We start from the raw sequence: 14,789 nt of genomic DNA on the forward strand, positions 1-14,789 counted from the left end.
CAAAAAACATTCATTTACCAGCCAATAAGTACTGAAAAGAAGTTGTAATTTCTAGACTGTCTTTCATCAGTCACTTCTGCTTTTACCGACAATACTGAATCACTACAAAAAAAGGCAGAATAGTCCACTGAGAGAAAAAATGTGTAATAAAAACTGGTTAAATTTTATCTGCAGTAGACTCCAAAAGAAGAGGGGAAAATGTAATGCCTTGAAAGAAGATCTCTTCAAATCTATATTCAACTGTGAAATACCCTAATTTTTAAACAGAATATGAGAAATAATTCAATAGGACTTCCAAGAAAATTATCCTCTTCTCAAATCAGTCTGTAGGAGGGAAACGAAAAATATTATAGTATACTGTAAGTTGAAATCCGTATTGAAAGTAATTTACCTAAATATTGCTAGTCACAGCAGATGGCAGAGTTGGGCTACATAATCTGAAAAAGGTGAGGCAACAAGATCATATCAGATGACGCAAAATATTCATCAAGCATAAAGAAGAAAATAACTAAAAATATGATGTTATATTTTACATAATTAGATTAACAAAATTATTTTCTTCAACCTACAAAAGTCTAGTTTCTGCTGCCTCAGATCATTACAGGAATTACACACTATTCTGATAAATGTAAAATGTAATTTTGTAAATGTAAGCTTGGCAATATACAATACAGAAAGGGCAGATAGTTCTTATCACAAATGCAGAAGCATTTTACTGAACTGCCTCATTACTAAAAGGAGTGAGAATATGTAACAAAGTACCAGCTTCACTGTGCTCAGAAATACAGCCAAGTGAAGGGCTTCCTGGCAGCAAAGATTTAAGAAAGAAAGAGATGGATTCTACAAGCGTGAGATATTCATACTATAAAATTAAAGTAAAATTGGGTAGATAGGTGTTTTGAAAGTTGATGAAGTTCTGATATTTATTCATCCTCTTCTGATGCACTTTAATTATAGGTATTGAGTGAAATATTAACCTGCTGCAATTTTGTCCTCACCAACCATCTGAGGAGATAGCAGTTATAGTTTAAAACTATATGGCCATTTATTAGAGCATCTTCCTATGCTGATGAAAATTACTGATTTACTGTTGGTAAGTAAGTAAAGATACACATCATATGTATATGTTAACAATAAGAAAAGTATTCTTCCAAGTATGACATTAAAAAACAACAACTAATTATAAACACACACTTGGTGAAATCCAGCAATCATAATGATTAGATACTTGCAAAATCATGGTAGCTGTGTTGAATTAGAGGTTTGGCAAACACATAAAACCATTGCTCAATAAGAGTCTAAAGATGTAATTATAAAGTTTGGATTATTTTGAACTCCTCCCTAATATTACAAGTGGTTGCAATTATAATCAGTTAAAAATGGTAATCAATGTAACTTCTTCTACTGCTGAGTGAAACTGCTCTGTATAACCAATTCAACCTTTGACTACCAGACTGCTTTATTTATTAGCACCAATTTCAAAGTAAAATTATAAATTGTGAACCATACAATTTCTCTTTTAAAATAGAGTTATTGTCTGAAGCCCAATAAGTAAAGAGTTAGACAACTCAAAGCAGGCCACTGTCCTAAGCTTCGAGACCTACAACCCCTTTCAATCCCTAGCTCTAGTGTGCTGGCTGCTTGTCATGAAAAATTTAATTGTTTAGCACTATCATTGTTTCCATTTTTATCAAGGATTTTCAAATTAAAGCCTTATTAAGCACATTTTGCTATACTTAACATTTAAAATCAATGAACCAATGCAATCATCCCATCACACGTTGTGTTTATCCAAGTCCATCCTCTAATCTACTTTATACCGAATGAAATTTAGGTGGGCAGCATACAGTCACCATCATAGAAATAAGTTACGTAAATCATTCTATATACAGTGTAGAATCATCATATCACAGACTTCATTTAAAAAAATAAGTGACTGATTAAAAATTACATTCTTCACAATTTATGAAAGTACCTTCTCCATTTCTGTTTATATTTGTGGGTGCTGTTAGCGGCTGGAGCGGAATAATGATGTCATCCACACTAGTCCCGTCTTCTGTATGCTTCTCTGAGACGTGAGACAATAATTCTGATTGATTTGGTGAAAATAAGTTACAAAGCTTACACATGAAGATGGAATTGACCCCTGAAAAATAAGTTTAAAGACAGGAGTTAATACTTGTAAATTTTAGTGGTTTATTTGAAATACCATTAGTTATTGAAATTTTATTTCTGTTAACACAAACTGGACAGTAACTAGCTTAAACAAAGAATGTTACACTATTAAAGGAATGTATTCATAGCAAATCACAAAAATAAATAGTTTAAGAAATGACTAAAACTTCTGCCTAGATCTTCACAGGGCAAGAAATTCCTCCTTACTCAAATTTTCTTAGAAATAATGAGATTTAAAAGGAGCAGGATAGACAAAAAAAAAAAAAAAAAAAAAAAAAAAAAAAAAAAAAAAAAAACAACTCCTTCCAGCCTCAGAAGGTAAAATATATATATATATACACATACATATAAAATGTAAAGTCAATGCACAAGTTCATCGTGTAACATGCTAGTATAAACACAAAGCATTTTATCCTTCCAAAGTGACTTTCTAGGGTAGAAAAGCTGGGCTCCACATCTAATTTATGCTTATGGATCTCATTGCTCTTTCCTACACATATTTATGCTTCTTATCTATCTTACGTAAACAAGTCTAATTCTATATGAACTTAGTAAATTTTTCAATCTAGGAAAGTGCTGCTGAAAAAAAAAAGGTTAGGAAGAAATAAATATTGTAATAGATAAAAGGAAACTTCCTTACTATCTTAATTTTTTTTTTTTTTTAAGGAAAAAAATAGTATTTTATGAAAAGATACATCTTCTGATAGGTCTTTTTTAACTTAGTACATTACCAATAGCATGCAGTGCAGAAAAAAGGTAAAATGTGAAGTAAGTGCTCTCCGGAGTAGTTATCTAGAGATGTGGCTACACAATAAAGAAAGAGCAGGGAGGAAGGCTGCAACGTTACAGGCCGCAAAATACTGTATTACATAACAGTCATTCGTATGCAATTGCATCATCTTACTTTCTCCTTCACTTCAGAGCTGTAATAACACATTTTTTTCCTTCTTTGAACCACTTTTTTTTTTTTTTTTTTTTTTGGGGGGGGGAAGGGAGGAGAAGTGTCAGGCCTTATCTTGCACCATCTACATGGAAAAAAAAAACAGCAGGAGTAGGAGGAAAATTTAAGAAAGGAGGGAAGAGAAGATTTACTCCCAAAACAAATCACATCACATTGGCCCTTGAAGTATAATTAACATTTGACATAAACAGAAACATCAAGCATTTCATACATTCTTTGACTTAAGGGTCCTACAAAAAAAATTATGTTGATTCCCAAAGCAACCCCCCCCCCAAAACCAAACAATCAAATTTTGAAGCATTAGCAGATGAAGAATTACATTAAAACCATTAAAATTCTCCTTGTCCAGTATTTTAAACAGAAATTTAACAGATTTTTTTTTGAAAAAAATGGTCTCCTGTATTTACAGAAAGTAGATATGTACTGTGAAAGCAAAAGCAAAGCCACAAGAGAGTAAAGGACAAAAGAGAAGAATTAATGCACAGTTAACAATTGAGGGGAAAAAAAAGCTAAAAAAAAAAAAAAAAAAAACACTCCCAATCTTTTGGAAAGTAGTTAATTCAGGAGACTTTGTTTGTATTTTAAAACTCATGATTTGTTTTAACGTTTTGGTTTTTTCAGTAGTCCTTGCTCCCTCCTGTGTCCAGTGAAATCCGACAATCAGAAGCTGATTTTAACAGTGTGCTAGTCCCTCAGCTACGTACATAAACCTCTGGCCCACAGATCTGCTTCAGTTCTTCCTTTCCCTTGGGCCCCAAAGGAAAACTAGGGACATACGTGGACAGCAGCAGGGAACAGCCAATACTCTTTGGGGTACACACCAAACCACCTCTTGGGTAAACACAGAAACAAAGTGATATTCCATAAGATCTGGGTGATTTTTAGGAGGAGAGAAGAGAAAAGCTGTATTTTCAGGTACCCTTTTTGCAAAGCAAACACTACCCCTGTTCAACATTCTTCTCTTCCTTTCATGATGGTTTGTTCTACTCCAGATGAAGGAATCTTTATGGAGTTTTGGATGTTAAGAACAATACAGTTGACTCTCTTTTATAGTTACGTACATCTGTAACAAAAATTCTCATCTCTAATAAAACTACTTCAAAACTAAAAGACATAGTATGTCTTAAAATATCTCTGAAAAACACCTAAAATATTGTTTCTGTTTCTACATCTCAAATATACTGTATATTATGTATACACGCATTATGTAAAATGTATTATATGCTCAATGTATTCTTGTAAGATCAGTAAGGTTCCTTCTCAGGCATTTGTCTGCCTTGAGCATATGCACATTTTTATTTTAATCATAGTATGTATATAATAGAAGGATCCCCAGCCATTTACTATTATTCTTTCATTAAAAAAAAATGTAAGCCTCATTATTGAAAGAGTAAGAACTGTTCCATCTAAATGCATATGCATATTTAAGATTCACAACAGAAAAAAAAATTATGAACATTTCATAACTCAATCAGTGAATCAATTTGATTGATTCATCAATCAAAAAGTTTAACATTAAACATGCAAGTTCTGCTGTCTGGAAGACACTTCTATTTTGAGGTTTTATTATCTGCTGCCATCACTGCTTCCTAACTTGCTACTTTTTTTCTCCTAAAAGTTCAGGCTCACTGTCTTGTGTCTCCTATCTCCTCTTTCAACAGTTTTAATCTGTACTCACACAGCACCTTATTTCTCACTGCGCACAGACAGGGTTTGGCGAAGGGGGCAAGAGCAGGAAGAATGCTCAAAAGAGTGGTTGTTTAAAGTACCTGATAATACAAACACATGCCTAAGGTTTTTCTAAGAAGCTTTCAGTAAACACACAAAGTTTAAAAAAGTCCACCACAGGAAACACTCAGATTAAAGCTGGAACAAAACCAGAAGTGAATAAGCCAGGTTGCGGAGAACAGCGTGAGTGAAGGTCCAGAAACCATCAGGAGAAGCAAGCAGAAGACACGCGCTTTACTCGGAAGCACGATGGAAAACCAGGTAGAGGGAAAAAAAGGAGTTTAGGAAGAATGACTGGAAGACAAAGTCAAGAAGCCAAAAGCAGAGGATAAGCTTTGCTGATCATGGGCCTGAACAACTAGACTGGAGTAAGCAAATGATAATTGATTAACAGTTGCTAATTAGGTGGTGTAGCAATACAGCAATGAATTATAGTCAATTAAGTGTAAAAATCAAATAAGCAATAAGTCAATTAACTATGCAGGGAATCAATGATTAAGTACCGGATAATTAATTATGTAGGAAATCTACAGAGCAATTAATTAGACAGCAATTAAAAATGCAGAGAATGAAAGGAATAGTAATCAAGTAGGCAGGTAAACAAACATCATGAATTTCAGCCAAAAAACAATCTGGAATATACTACTGCCTAAATATGCTTTCAGTCTATTCACTACCTCCTATTTGCCTATATAAATTATGCTAAGCATACACTGAAATTAGGCTATAACACAAAGTCATTTCAATGAGTTTTTTTTTTTCAGTTCTTCCAAAGCATTCAAATGTACTTAATTAGTCAAAAATATTTTTCATTTTACTGATCAAGAATTGAGTAAGCCAGTCTTTAATTTCCCTTTACTGAAGGTCAAACAACTAGTTACAGGCTAGGAAGCAGACTCCCTTATTCACAATCCCTCCCACAAAATCTAAGCTATCATCTGCCTTGTTTTGACTGAGAACAGGGTGGCGGGAAGGGGAGGAAGAGGTAGGAGCAGAAACACTCAAATTAGAAAATCTATAAAATAAAGATTATTAAGGGAAACAATTAATATGATATTATCATATATCCCAGAGTTAACTTTAGCAAAGTCATAAGCTTTCATTTAGCAGAAAAGATAACCTGTGGGTTTTTTTGATTTAGTTTGGTTTTTGAAAGCAAGTATTTCCATGAGAAACACAGAGCAAGGGAAAAAAAGAAAAGGGAGCTTATCCATCTGAATTTGTGCGTCATATAAATTCTTCTAAATTAACATTTCAGCACACTTGTTAACACAGGTAGTGTTTTAAAACTTCTATAGCAGCCTTTACAGTTCTGTAACAGTTAAAGGCAAGTAGAACTCCATAATTAAATGCAAAAAGTTAACCTGACATCTATCGGCCTAAGGAATAATACAGTTGATAGTACAAATACTTACTCACCTCTTCAGTGTTCCTAATATGTACAGCAATAAAGTTCAGAATATAAGTAACAACGTACTACAGCCTAGCCTTACTAGATAGCTTTGGGAAGTAGGACAAATAAAAAAGAAGAAGAAAAAAAACCCAACTCTGCTGTTTGATCACCACCAAATCCTTACTACCACGAATTTTCTGCAATTAAAAGCCTTATATTTCATTCTCAGACTAGGACTTTCATTTTTCTTTCTTTTTTTTTTCTTTTCTTTTTTTTTTTCCTTGGGATGAGTTTTTTGGTGACAGTTAGGTATTTGTGACAGTATAACAGAGAATTACACATTTTTTGTCTCTTCGCCTTCACCAATAGCATAATGTTTGACAGATTTCCTCCCACCTGCAGCATCCTTTTAATGCAGTTTTTATCACAGTTTTGTATCTCTTTTGTCTCTCGAGTTATACTAGCCTTTGTTTCTGATTCTTTTGTTCACTTCCTATCATGCATTTTTTAATCATTTCATTATTTTTTTTAATCCAGTGTCTTTCATATTCTCTATCGCACACTTTTCCTTCTCCCTGTTCCTCACTATGGTTTTCCAAGCTCTACTCTACTCAACACAACTACTCTTATTAAGTTATACTTCCATTTCCAGGACACATTTTTTTCCTGCAACTAAAATAACTTTGCTTCTCTCTACTCAGGCCTCGTCTGAACCCAACGGTATTCATTCTTAACTTAATTTAAAATCTTAAAGACAAATGTGGTTTCTAGTGTTCATGGAATTTAGACGGGTCAGATCTAAAGCTACCACGCTGTCTTCACTATATGTATACTGAATGACAGCCAAACACCGTCCCACAGCATTCTGTCATAAGCAAGACTCAAGGCATTCCTCTACTCAGATGAGGTAAGAAAATGCATCTTTATTTCTGGAGTTAACACCTGGTTACACCACAAGAAAACTCACCCTCTCTTCTCTAGTAATATCTATAGCTAGGCACTTCCTGCAAAGAGACAACTTTAGCCACTGATCATCATTTTTTTTTACTCCAGATGGAAGATCTCCATAAATTTTGCCACATATCTGGTTCCCCACACCCTTGACCCTAGTTTCCCTTTTCTTCTCTCTTTCTGTGTGTAAGAAAAGCAAGGTTTGTAAAGAAAGGTCTTATTTTTGTTACTATTAGTTTCTTTACTGAACCTGCAAGAAATATTAGAAAAAAACGCATACAAGTCTTCAGCTCAGAATCACCTCCCCAGCTCTGTTCTCCTTCTCCCAGTTCCACAGCACTGGCTTCTCCCAGTGCTTTGTTCCAGGTTACTGAAGTCCCGGCTCTAGTTCAGCAGGCAGCTCGGGGAGAGCTGACCGGGGGCGCTGCGGCAGGGAGAACCAGCCTCCCCCAGGCTCTGGGTCGCCTCGGCTGACGCAGAGGTCTGCAGAACCCCTCTCGCTTGCTCTTTGCCTTTCAGGTTTTCAAATGCAGGAGTAGGTCACATCCGAGCCCATGGCACTTACTGCATAATTCAAATAGGTGAAAGGTAGTGGTAGGGTTTTTTTTGTTTTTTATTTTTTGTTTTTTTTTCCTTTAAATGTTCTTTATATGAAAACTCTTAAACACAACAGTATGAGGATAAACTCTTTTCAGCTGTCCCGTGTGACAGGACAAGAGGCAATGGGCAGAAATGGAAGCACAGGAAGTTCCTCCTGACCGTGAGGGGGAATTTCTTCCCTGTGAGAGTGACAGAGCACTGGAACAGGTTGCCCAGAGAGGTTGTGGAGTCTCCTTCTCTGGAGATCTTCAAGGCCTGCCTGGCTGCAACCCTGTCTACCATGCTCTAGGTGACCCTGCTGAGCAGGGTCTCTAGAGATCTCCAGAGGTCTCTTCTAGCCTTACTGATTCTATGAAGGTTCCTGTCTCCTTCTGTTGGGCATTCAAGAGTACATCCAGGAAATAAAATAAAATATAGCCAAGAATAGGACAAAAAACATCAACTTTTTTTCCTTTAAGATTAGATTGTAGTCAATTACATTGTTTACCAACATTTTCATCAGTATATTATTTCTGATCTTTCTCCAGCAAGTATTACTGCCGCAGTTCGTGCTATTCTTGAATCTCCAAGTCCATGCCTATAAAAACAGTTAAACTTGTGGACCAAGTGAAAATACATTCTACAGCCCTACCTACACATATCTCAGCACTGCACTACGCTCAGAGATAACCAACGGCCTAAAATCTAGCTAGCACTCACTTCAAAATATTCCTGAAACAATTACTTTTTATTATAAAAAATAACCTCTCAATATCCCAAGTGCAACAGTATCTAAAACCAGCTAACACAAATGTTACAATAAAATAATTAGAAACAAATTGTAGTTTCAGCTACCAGCCAGGCACAGCACTGCATGGCTGGCCAACAAGCTTACTTGTCAAAGAAAAGGAAGTGTGTTACTTCTGTGCTGGAGCGCTTCACGATGTTGTCGCTACTCTCCCTCATTCTCTATTTTCCATCTTGAAATCTGCAATTATTTGATCACAGTACTATTAACCACAAGCTGTCTTTATTCATAGTTCAGCTCAGCTCTCCATTAGAATAGGAAACATAACACATTAACAAGAGAATTACTGAGAAATTAAAAGAGTTCTTGCACAAAGTCTCAAATGCAGTAATGAACAACACTTTCTGTTATGTAAGGAGGTGGGCACAATTCTTCTAATGAAAGTATAGTTTTTAATAAAGAACTCTTCTTGCACAAATACTGAGCAGGTAAGATATTAAATTGTCCAGGAACAACAAACAGTATATAACTGCACAAGATTTTTCTCTTTGGGAGCTTCTTTAAGTAGAGGAAGGAATATTAATTTTTGTCCTCAAGGCTGAATAAGGGAACAGCATGCAACAAGCCAGTAATTTTGGTCTAATATAGGCAGAATTATTTCCGAGTTAAAAAAAAAAAAAAAAAAAAAAAAAAAAAAAGTGTTTGAACTAAACATAAGAGAATCAGTACATACATACAATGAATTAGGCTATCATATCATAATGTCAAATACATAACAATATTGTTCTTGAACATCAAATCTTATTCTCCTGTCCATGTTAGGGACTATCTTTTCATATTCAATGATGTTTCAAATAAATTAAATTTTCAAAGATATGTTATCATGCATCTCTGACTTTTGTTGTTTTGCTGAAGAGACACTGTTGCCAAGATGGTCATTTTTTTTTCCATTAAAATCTACTTTAATCTGTTCCTTAGAGAAGTCAAAATATATTTTAAACATTGTGAAATGTGTGACTACTCATTGTTAATATTTTCAGGAAATTAATGCCATTTCATAATCTCAGAAAAATAAAAATAACTATCAATGACATTTTTTATCTTCCAAAGAAGAAACTTCAAATGAATCTAAGTTTCAATTACATATGCTTTAACTTCAAAAGAATATACTTAGCCAAAGATTCATTTGCCAGACTTCTTCTTTCACCTCATAACATTTTAGTTATCATTTTAATAAAGATGTTAGTATGAATTAATTTTATTTTTCTTCATTTGATAAAGAAAAAAAATACTATTTTTGTCCTAATTATTTTCTCCATTTTGCTTCATCAAGAAATTACTGTGCAGGATTATGGCCTATCTGCACTGCACAATCAAAAATATTATCCTCACTAAGGATTTAAAAACACATATACAAAACTCTCATTATTTGATACCACTAGAGCAGGAATATCCCAAGGACTCCTTCTATGAACACCTGGCTGCAACTAGGTTCAACAGTGTTTCAAAACCAACCCATGTCTGCTTTCACTTCTTGCTGCTAACTAAAGTCCAGACAATTTACTTAGCCATTAGCTTTATCTCACAAACATTTTTCATTTTAATAGAAGAGATAAATTCATGGAAAATTTGATACAGGATGCACTCCTGTAAAAGTTAAATGATACTACGGGTTTATGGAAAACAGACCTCATCATATATATTTACTACTTTCTAACAAGACCAAAAGTTTAGTTTACAAGGTAAACTGCAACTATGAAGATTCTTAGGTTTTATGGGGAGGTGTATGATTTAAGCCTAAAATACACTGAAGCTTGTGAATGTTTCTCATTAAGAAATAAACAGCATTCAAGAAACCTCTGCAATACAAACATTCTGTGACAGAAAAAAAAAATCACAACAGTGATGTGGTGAGTAGAACTAAACTGATAGTTTGATATATACTTAAAGGAACACCATGAGTTGAGGGAAAAAAAGAAAAAAAAAGCTAAAGGATAAACAGGCTTTATCTAAACCAAAATTTAACAGACCATGGAAAATTTTTTAAGTTAAAGACTGAAGGGTAGCTGACAAGAGCAAAAGACTACAAAGATCAAGCTGCCTCACCTCACAGTGAGGACTATCAAGAGGACTATTTAAAACGAATATTAAGTATAGAATTTCAACAGGAAATAGAAAAGAACAGTTGGAATAAATTGTTGTTTTTGTTTCCCATTTCTTTGCAGTTGCTTTAAGTAAAGCAGCTACATGCTTCTACACTAATGCAAGAACCTAGTTCTAGGGCAGAACCAGAACGCTGAGCTGTGAATATGAATATTGATATAATCTGTTTTTCAGAAACTCGGTTGAATTGATGCTGCCTGTTAAAGGAAACCTAGAATCAAATCTGATCATCAGGCTACTTCAAGTAATAAAAACTCTAAGGACTGAAAATCTAGCACTATATAGCAAAACACATTGTTAGGACTGGGTTATCAACTGCTTGACCACTATGGTAAGAGAGCTGTGACACTCTGAAGGAGACAAAAGAAGTTACAAATACATAAGCAATAATAGCAGGCTTCAATTACCCTTATGTAGATTGGTTAAGTGTCAGGTCAGGACAGGAGATTAAATATTTAGACATCATTAATGACTGCTTACTGAGCAACCCATCGGGAAACCACATGAGGAGAAACAGTTCCTGACTTTATCTAGCATAAAATACAGGAGGTCTTTCAAAGTGATACTACTAGAGAATTACTTTGTAACTGATTAAAGAAGTAATCAGAAATCTTTTACAAGAGCAACAAAAAGTCAGATGTTTATGTTTAGTAACGTGAACTGAAGCATCGTTAAAAAGGGGCGGAGGGATAAAACATTTGAAAAAGAGATGAATCCTTGAAAGCAGCAGGAAAACAAAAAAGCATATTTGATGCTAATCATTAAAAAAGATTTTAGAAAGACCCAAGGGAGGGAAATAGAGCTAAATACTAAGAAAGGCATCTTTGTAGAAGAAAACAATTTCCTAAAAGTTAAAAGTTCTGCCAAATGAAACTGTGGCAAATTAAACGCCAAAACACAGTGAGGCCAGTCAATACAGATGTTTCAGGAATTTTTGGGGGAAAAAATAGGATTTTTTTTATCCACCTCAGCGAGCCTGTATACTCAAAAGCCATCTAGGTAAGTAAGGAATCATCAAAGAATCTGCTGGACAAATTCTCAGAACCATCAAGTGGAAAGATACCACCTTTGCTCAGCAGCTGCACTTACCACGGCCCAGCAGAGTATTCTAGACAAACATCACTACCTAGTTGCCCTATTCTTACACCTTCCCATAGACATCTATTATGACTCAGTGAAAGACAGGACGTGTCGCACTCTCTCCCCCATAAGGGGAGGATAAGCTGATCATAGTAGTAAGTTTAGCCTTAAAAATCCATTAAATTCTATTTTATCCTGTGACATCCCAGTGGTACTTACACTGCAAACCAACAGAAGAAAAGCCCTATCTTTTAATCTTGTGAACAGGTCACAAAATTAAAATCCAGAACATGGAATTCCCAACACTTAGACATTTTTTAAGTCACAGCTACAGAACCATACTTCACAGATCTTAACATAGCTCTGCTGCTGTATTTCAAATACTGTATTTCACCAACATAACACAGTACCAACTCCAAATACTTGATGTAATGACACCGTGATCTCCAGTGCAATAGGAGAAAAACTGAGTAGTAAAGGTCTACAGTTGCTCCTTCTGGTAGATGTATCAGTTTTAGCAGATTAACTTGAGTTCCTGAAACACTGAGTAGTCAGAGATACACTGACTTCCTTTAGAGCTGTCTAAGGCGCTACCAGCAGCCAGTACATGATGAAACAGCACTCCCAGCAGGAAAAGGGCAAAAGCCTCTCACCTCTCTGTTCTTAGTCTGAAACATGTCCCCGTCTTCACCATATGCATCACCATATGCATTCTCTTTAACTAGTATACCTGTAACTAGATTTGTCAAAATATACTTCTAAAATTACTGAAGTTTAACTAATGAAGGCAGATGAAATACATATATACACACAAAGGTATTTTTATATACATAGTACTGTATACAGTAGCATATAGTATACTATACATACTATATATAGTATATATAGTAGTATATACGCAGTAGCATATACATTCTTATACTCACATCAGTTGTAAAACTACTCCTTGTAATAATTGCACAAAGTTCTGCAAAATAAAACACTGCCTAAATGCATTCACATTGCCTAGAATAAAAAAAAAAAAAAGAGGAAAAAAAGAATCTGTTTAAAAAGGATGTTCTAGTAACTAGTTTAGACCAATCACAAAGCTCTCTCCATAAATGATTCCAAATGAAACACATGAAAAAAATAAGGAAAATAACTAATCTGTGGTGGCTCAGAATAACCAATTTACCTTGCAGAACTATAACAAGGTCACTTTTTAACATAAGCTGGTTAGTTACTATTACTGCAACATTGTTTTATGAACTTCCATTACTACAACCATACACTGCTACATCAAAAGATACACTAGTATATAAATATCAACAAAACCAAGATGTTTTTTTCAACATCAGAAAACAATGTGTTAACGCTTACTCTGTAGCAATAGGGTGTAAAACATCAAGCCTTTTCCGCGTTCCTAGGGGGTCCTCTTGTGGCTAAACACAGCACTGCAGAAGCCACTAAAAATACAATAGTGTAGTATCACGTCCTAAACTACATTGCAAGAGGCACTGAAAACATCTGGACCCTCACAAAAAGTAAGCAAGAACTACGCAATCGGTTATGAGCTCCAGGATACGCTAGATAAAACGCTCTGAACCTCGTTTTTTGGTAGGACACCTAACAGAAGTGCTTCTGAAGTCAGACACAGCATTCAGCAGTTGCAGCTCAAACACACTGACCACATTTCTGCGCTCAGCTGCCCTCAGTACATTATTAAGACCAACGTGTTTACGTAAACTAGGAAATTTTTTCTTTGATTATTAGAAAGGCAACTTTATATTCTTTGATTCCATTTCAGATGAGAAGTTAAGTAGCCGTGGCACGTTTTTACAGCAGTACTTACATAACGCTTGCTAGATATTCTGCTATTTAGCTAAAGGCGATTTTCCTGACAGGGCTGTTCTCCTGCGGGTATGAAATCCTCTTTGAGCAGTAAATTGTTCGTAAACACGCCAGAGGATAGCTGGGGGTAACTTGGGGCTATCGATTAAATCCCCCCCTCTCAGAGGGCAACAGCCGAGGAGCCGCAGGGCCGCGCAGCGGGCGGGCAGCGCGAAGCCGGGGCAGGGCCGCTCCGCGGCGCGTCCCGCGGGCGGCCAGGGCGCAGCGCCCACGGCTGAGCCCCCCCGCCAGGGGAGGCCGCGGCCGGGGAGCCGCGGGCTGCGCCAGGCCCGCAACCGCCGTCGGGGCGGCGGGGCCGAGCCCGGCCTAGGCCGCGGGAGAGGCAGCGCCGGAGGGGGCGATGGTGCCTCCCTCCCCACCCCCGACCCCGTGTTGGCGGTGGGGGACGGCACTGCCTCCCCCTTCCCCCTTCTTCCCCGGGACCTGCCCCACCGCCACCACCAACATCGGCCCGCCCCCGAGGGAACTATTTCGCGGGCGGAAGGATCGCGGAAGGACGCTCTTTAAGTACGCGCCGGAACTACTTCCCACCGCCGTCGCCCCCTGTCGCCCCGGCAGAGGATCCCTGCGCGCGCTCGCTGTCGTCCCCCCTCCCCCCCCCCCCAGCCGCGCTCTCCCCCCCTCCCCCCCCCCCCCGCCCGCCGTTTCCAGCCGGCCCTGCTCACCTGCAGCCGCAGACTCCATAGCCGCGGCGGTGAAAGGCGCGCGGGGCGCAGGGGCACGGGTGAGACGAGCCCAAACGTGGAGGCTTTTTTTTTTTTTTTTTTTAAAAAAAAAAAAAAAAGGACTTTCGCGCCAGCGAGTCAGGTCTCACTCGTGCCGCACCGAGGCCCCGCAGGCTTCCCCCTTTTTTTAAAAAAAAATATATATATTTTTTTAATAGATATGGGTGATAGGTGTAAGGCTAGCCGGTCGACGGATTATGGCGAATCTGCCGCGTCCGACACGGCGGCTTCTTCCTCAGCGACGTCGCGCAGAGAGCGCGAGGGCGAGGGGGGGGGGGGGGGGGGGAAGGAGGAGTGGGCGGGGCGCGAGGGAAGGGCGGGGGCGCGCGCCGCCCAACGGCTGAGCCGCGTCCGTTGGGCGGCGCCTGCGCGCCGCGCCCTCCCCCCACCTCAGCC

General features: G+C 37.6%; 1 protein-coding gene across 3 annotated transcripts in view; it reads right to left on the reverse strand.

Annotated features, from left to right (window-relative positions):
• Window positions 1–14,397, reverse strand: part of ZFAT (zinc finger and AT-hook domain containing) — an 89,175-nt gene extending 74,778 nt beyond the window's left edge. For 2 of the 3 annotated variants that reach the window (XM_062570661.1, XM_062570659.1), the window contains exons 1-2: window positions 14,334–14,397; window positions 1,976–2,146 (exon numbers count right to left, since the gene is read on the reverse strand). In XM_062570661.1, coding sequence (XP_062426645.1) covers window positions 1,976–2,146; window positions 14,334–14,352 — 190 coding nt within the window. In that variant the 5' untranslated portion in view covers window positions 14,353–14,397. Of the gene's footprint in view, window positions 1–1,975; window positions 2,147–13,609; window positions 13,832–14,333 lie in introns of those variants that run through there. The other variant, XM_062570662.1, reaches the window with a different exon arrangement.
• Window positions 14,398–14,789: the final 392 nt, after the last annotated feature.

The sequence above is a fragment of the Rhea pennata genome, chromosome 2, assembly GCF_028389875.1.
Source record: "Rhea pennata isolate bPtePen1 chromosome 2, bPtePen1.pri, whole genome shotgun sequence".
NCBI lineage: Eukaryota > Metazoa > Chordata > Aves > Rheiformes > Rheidae > Rhea > Rhea pennata.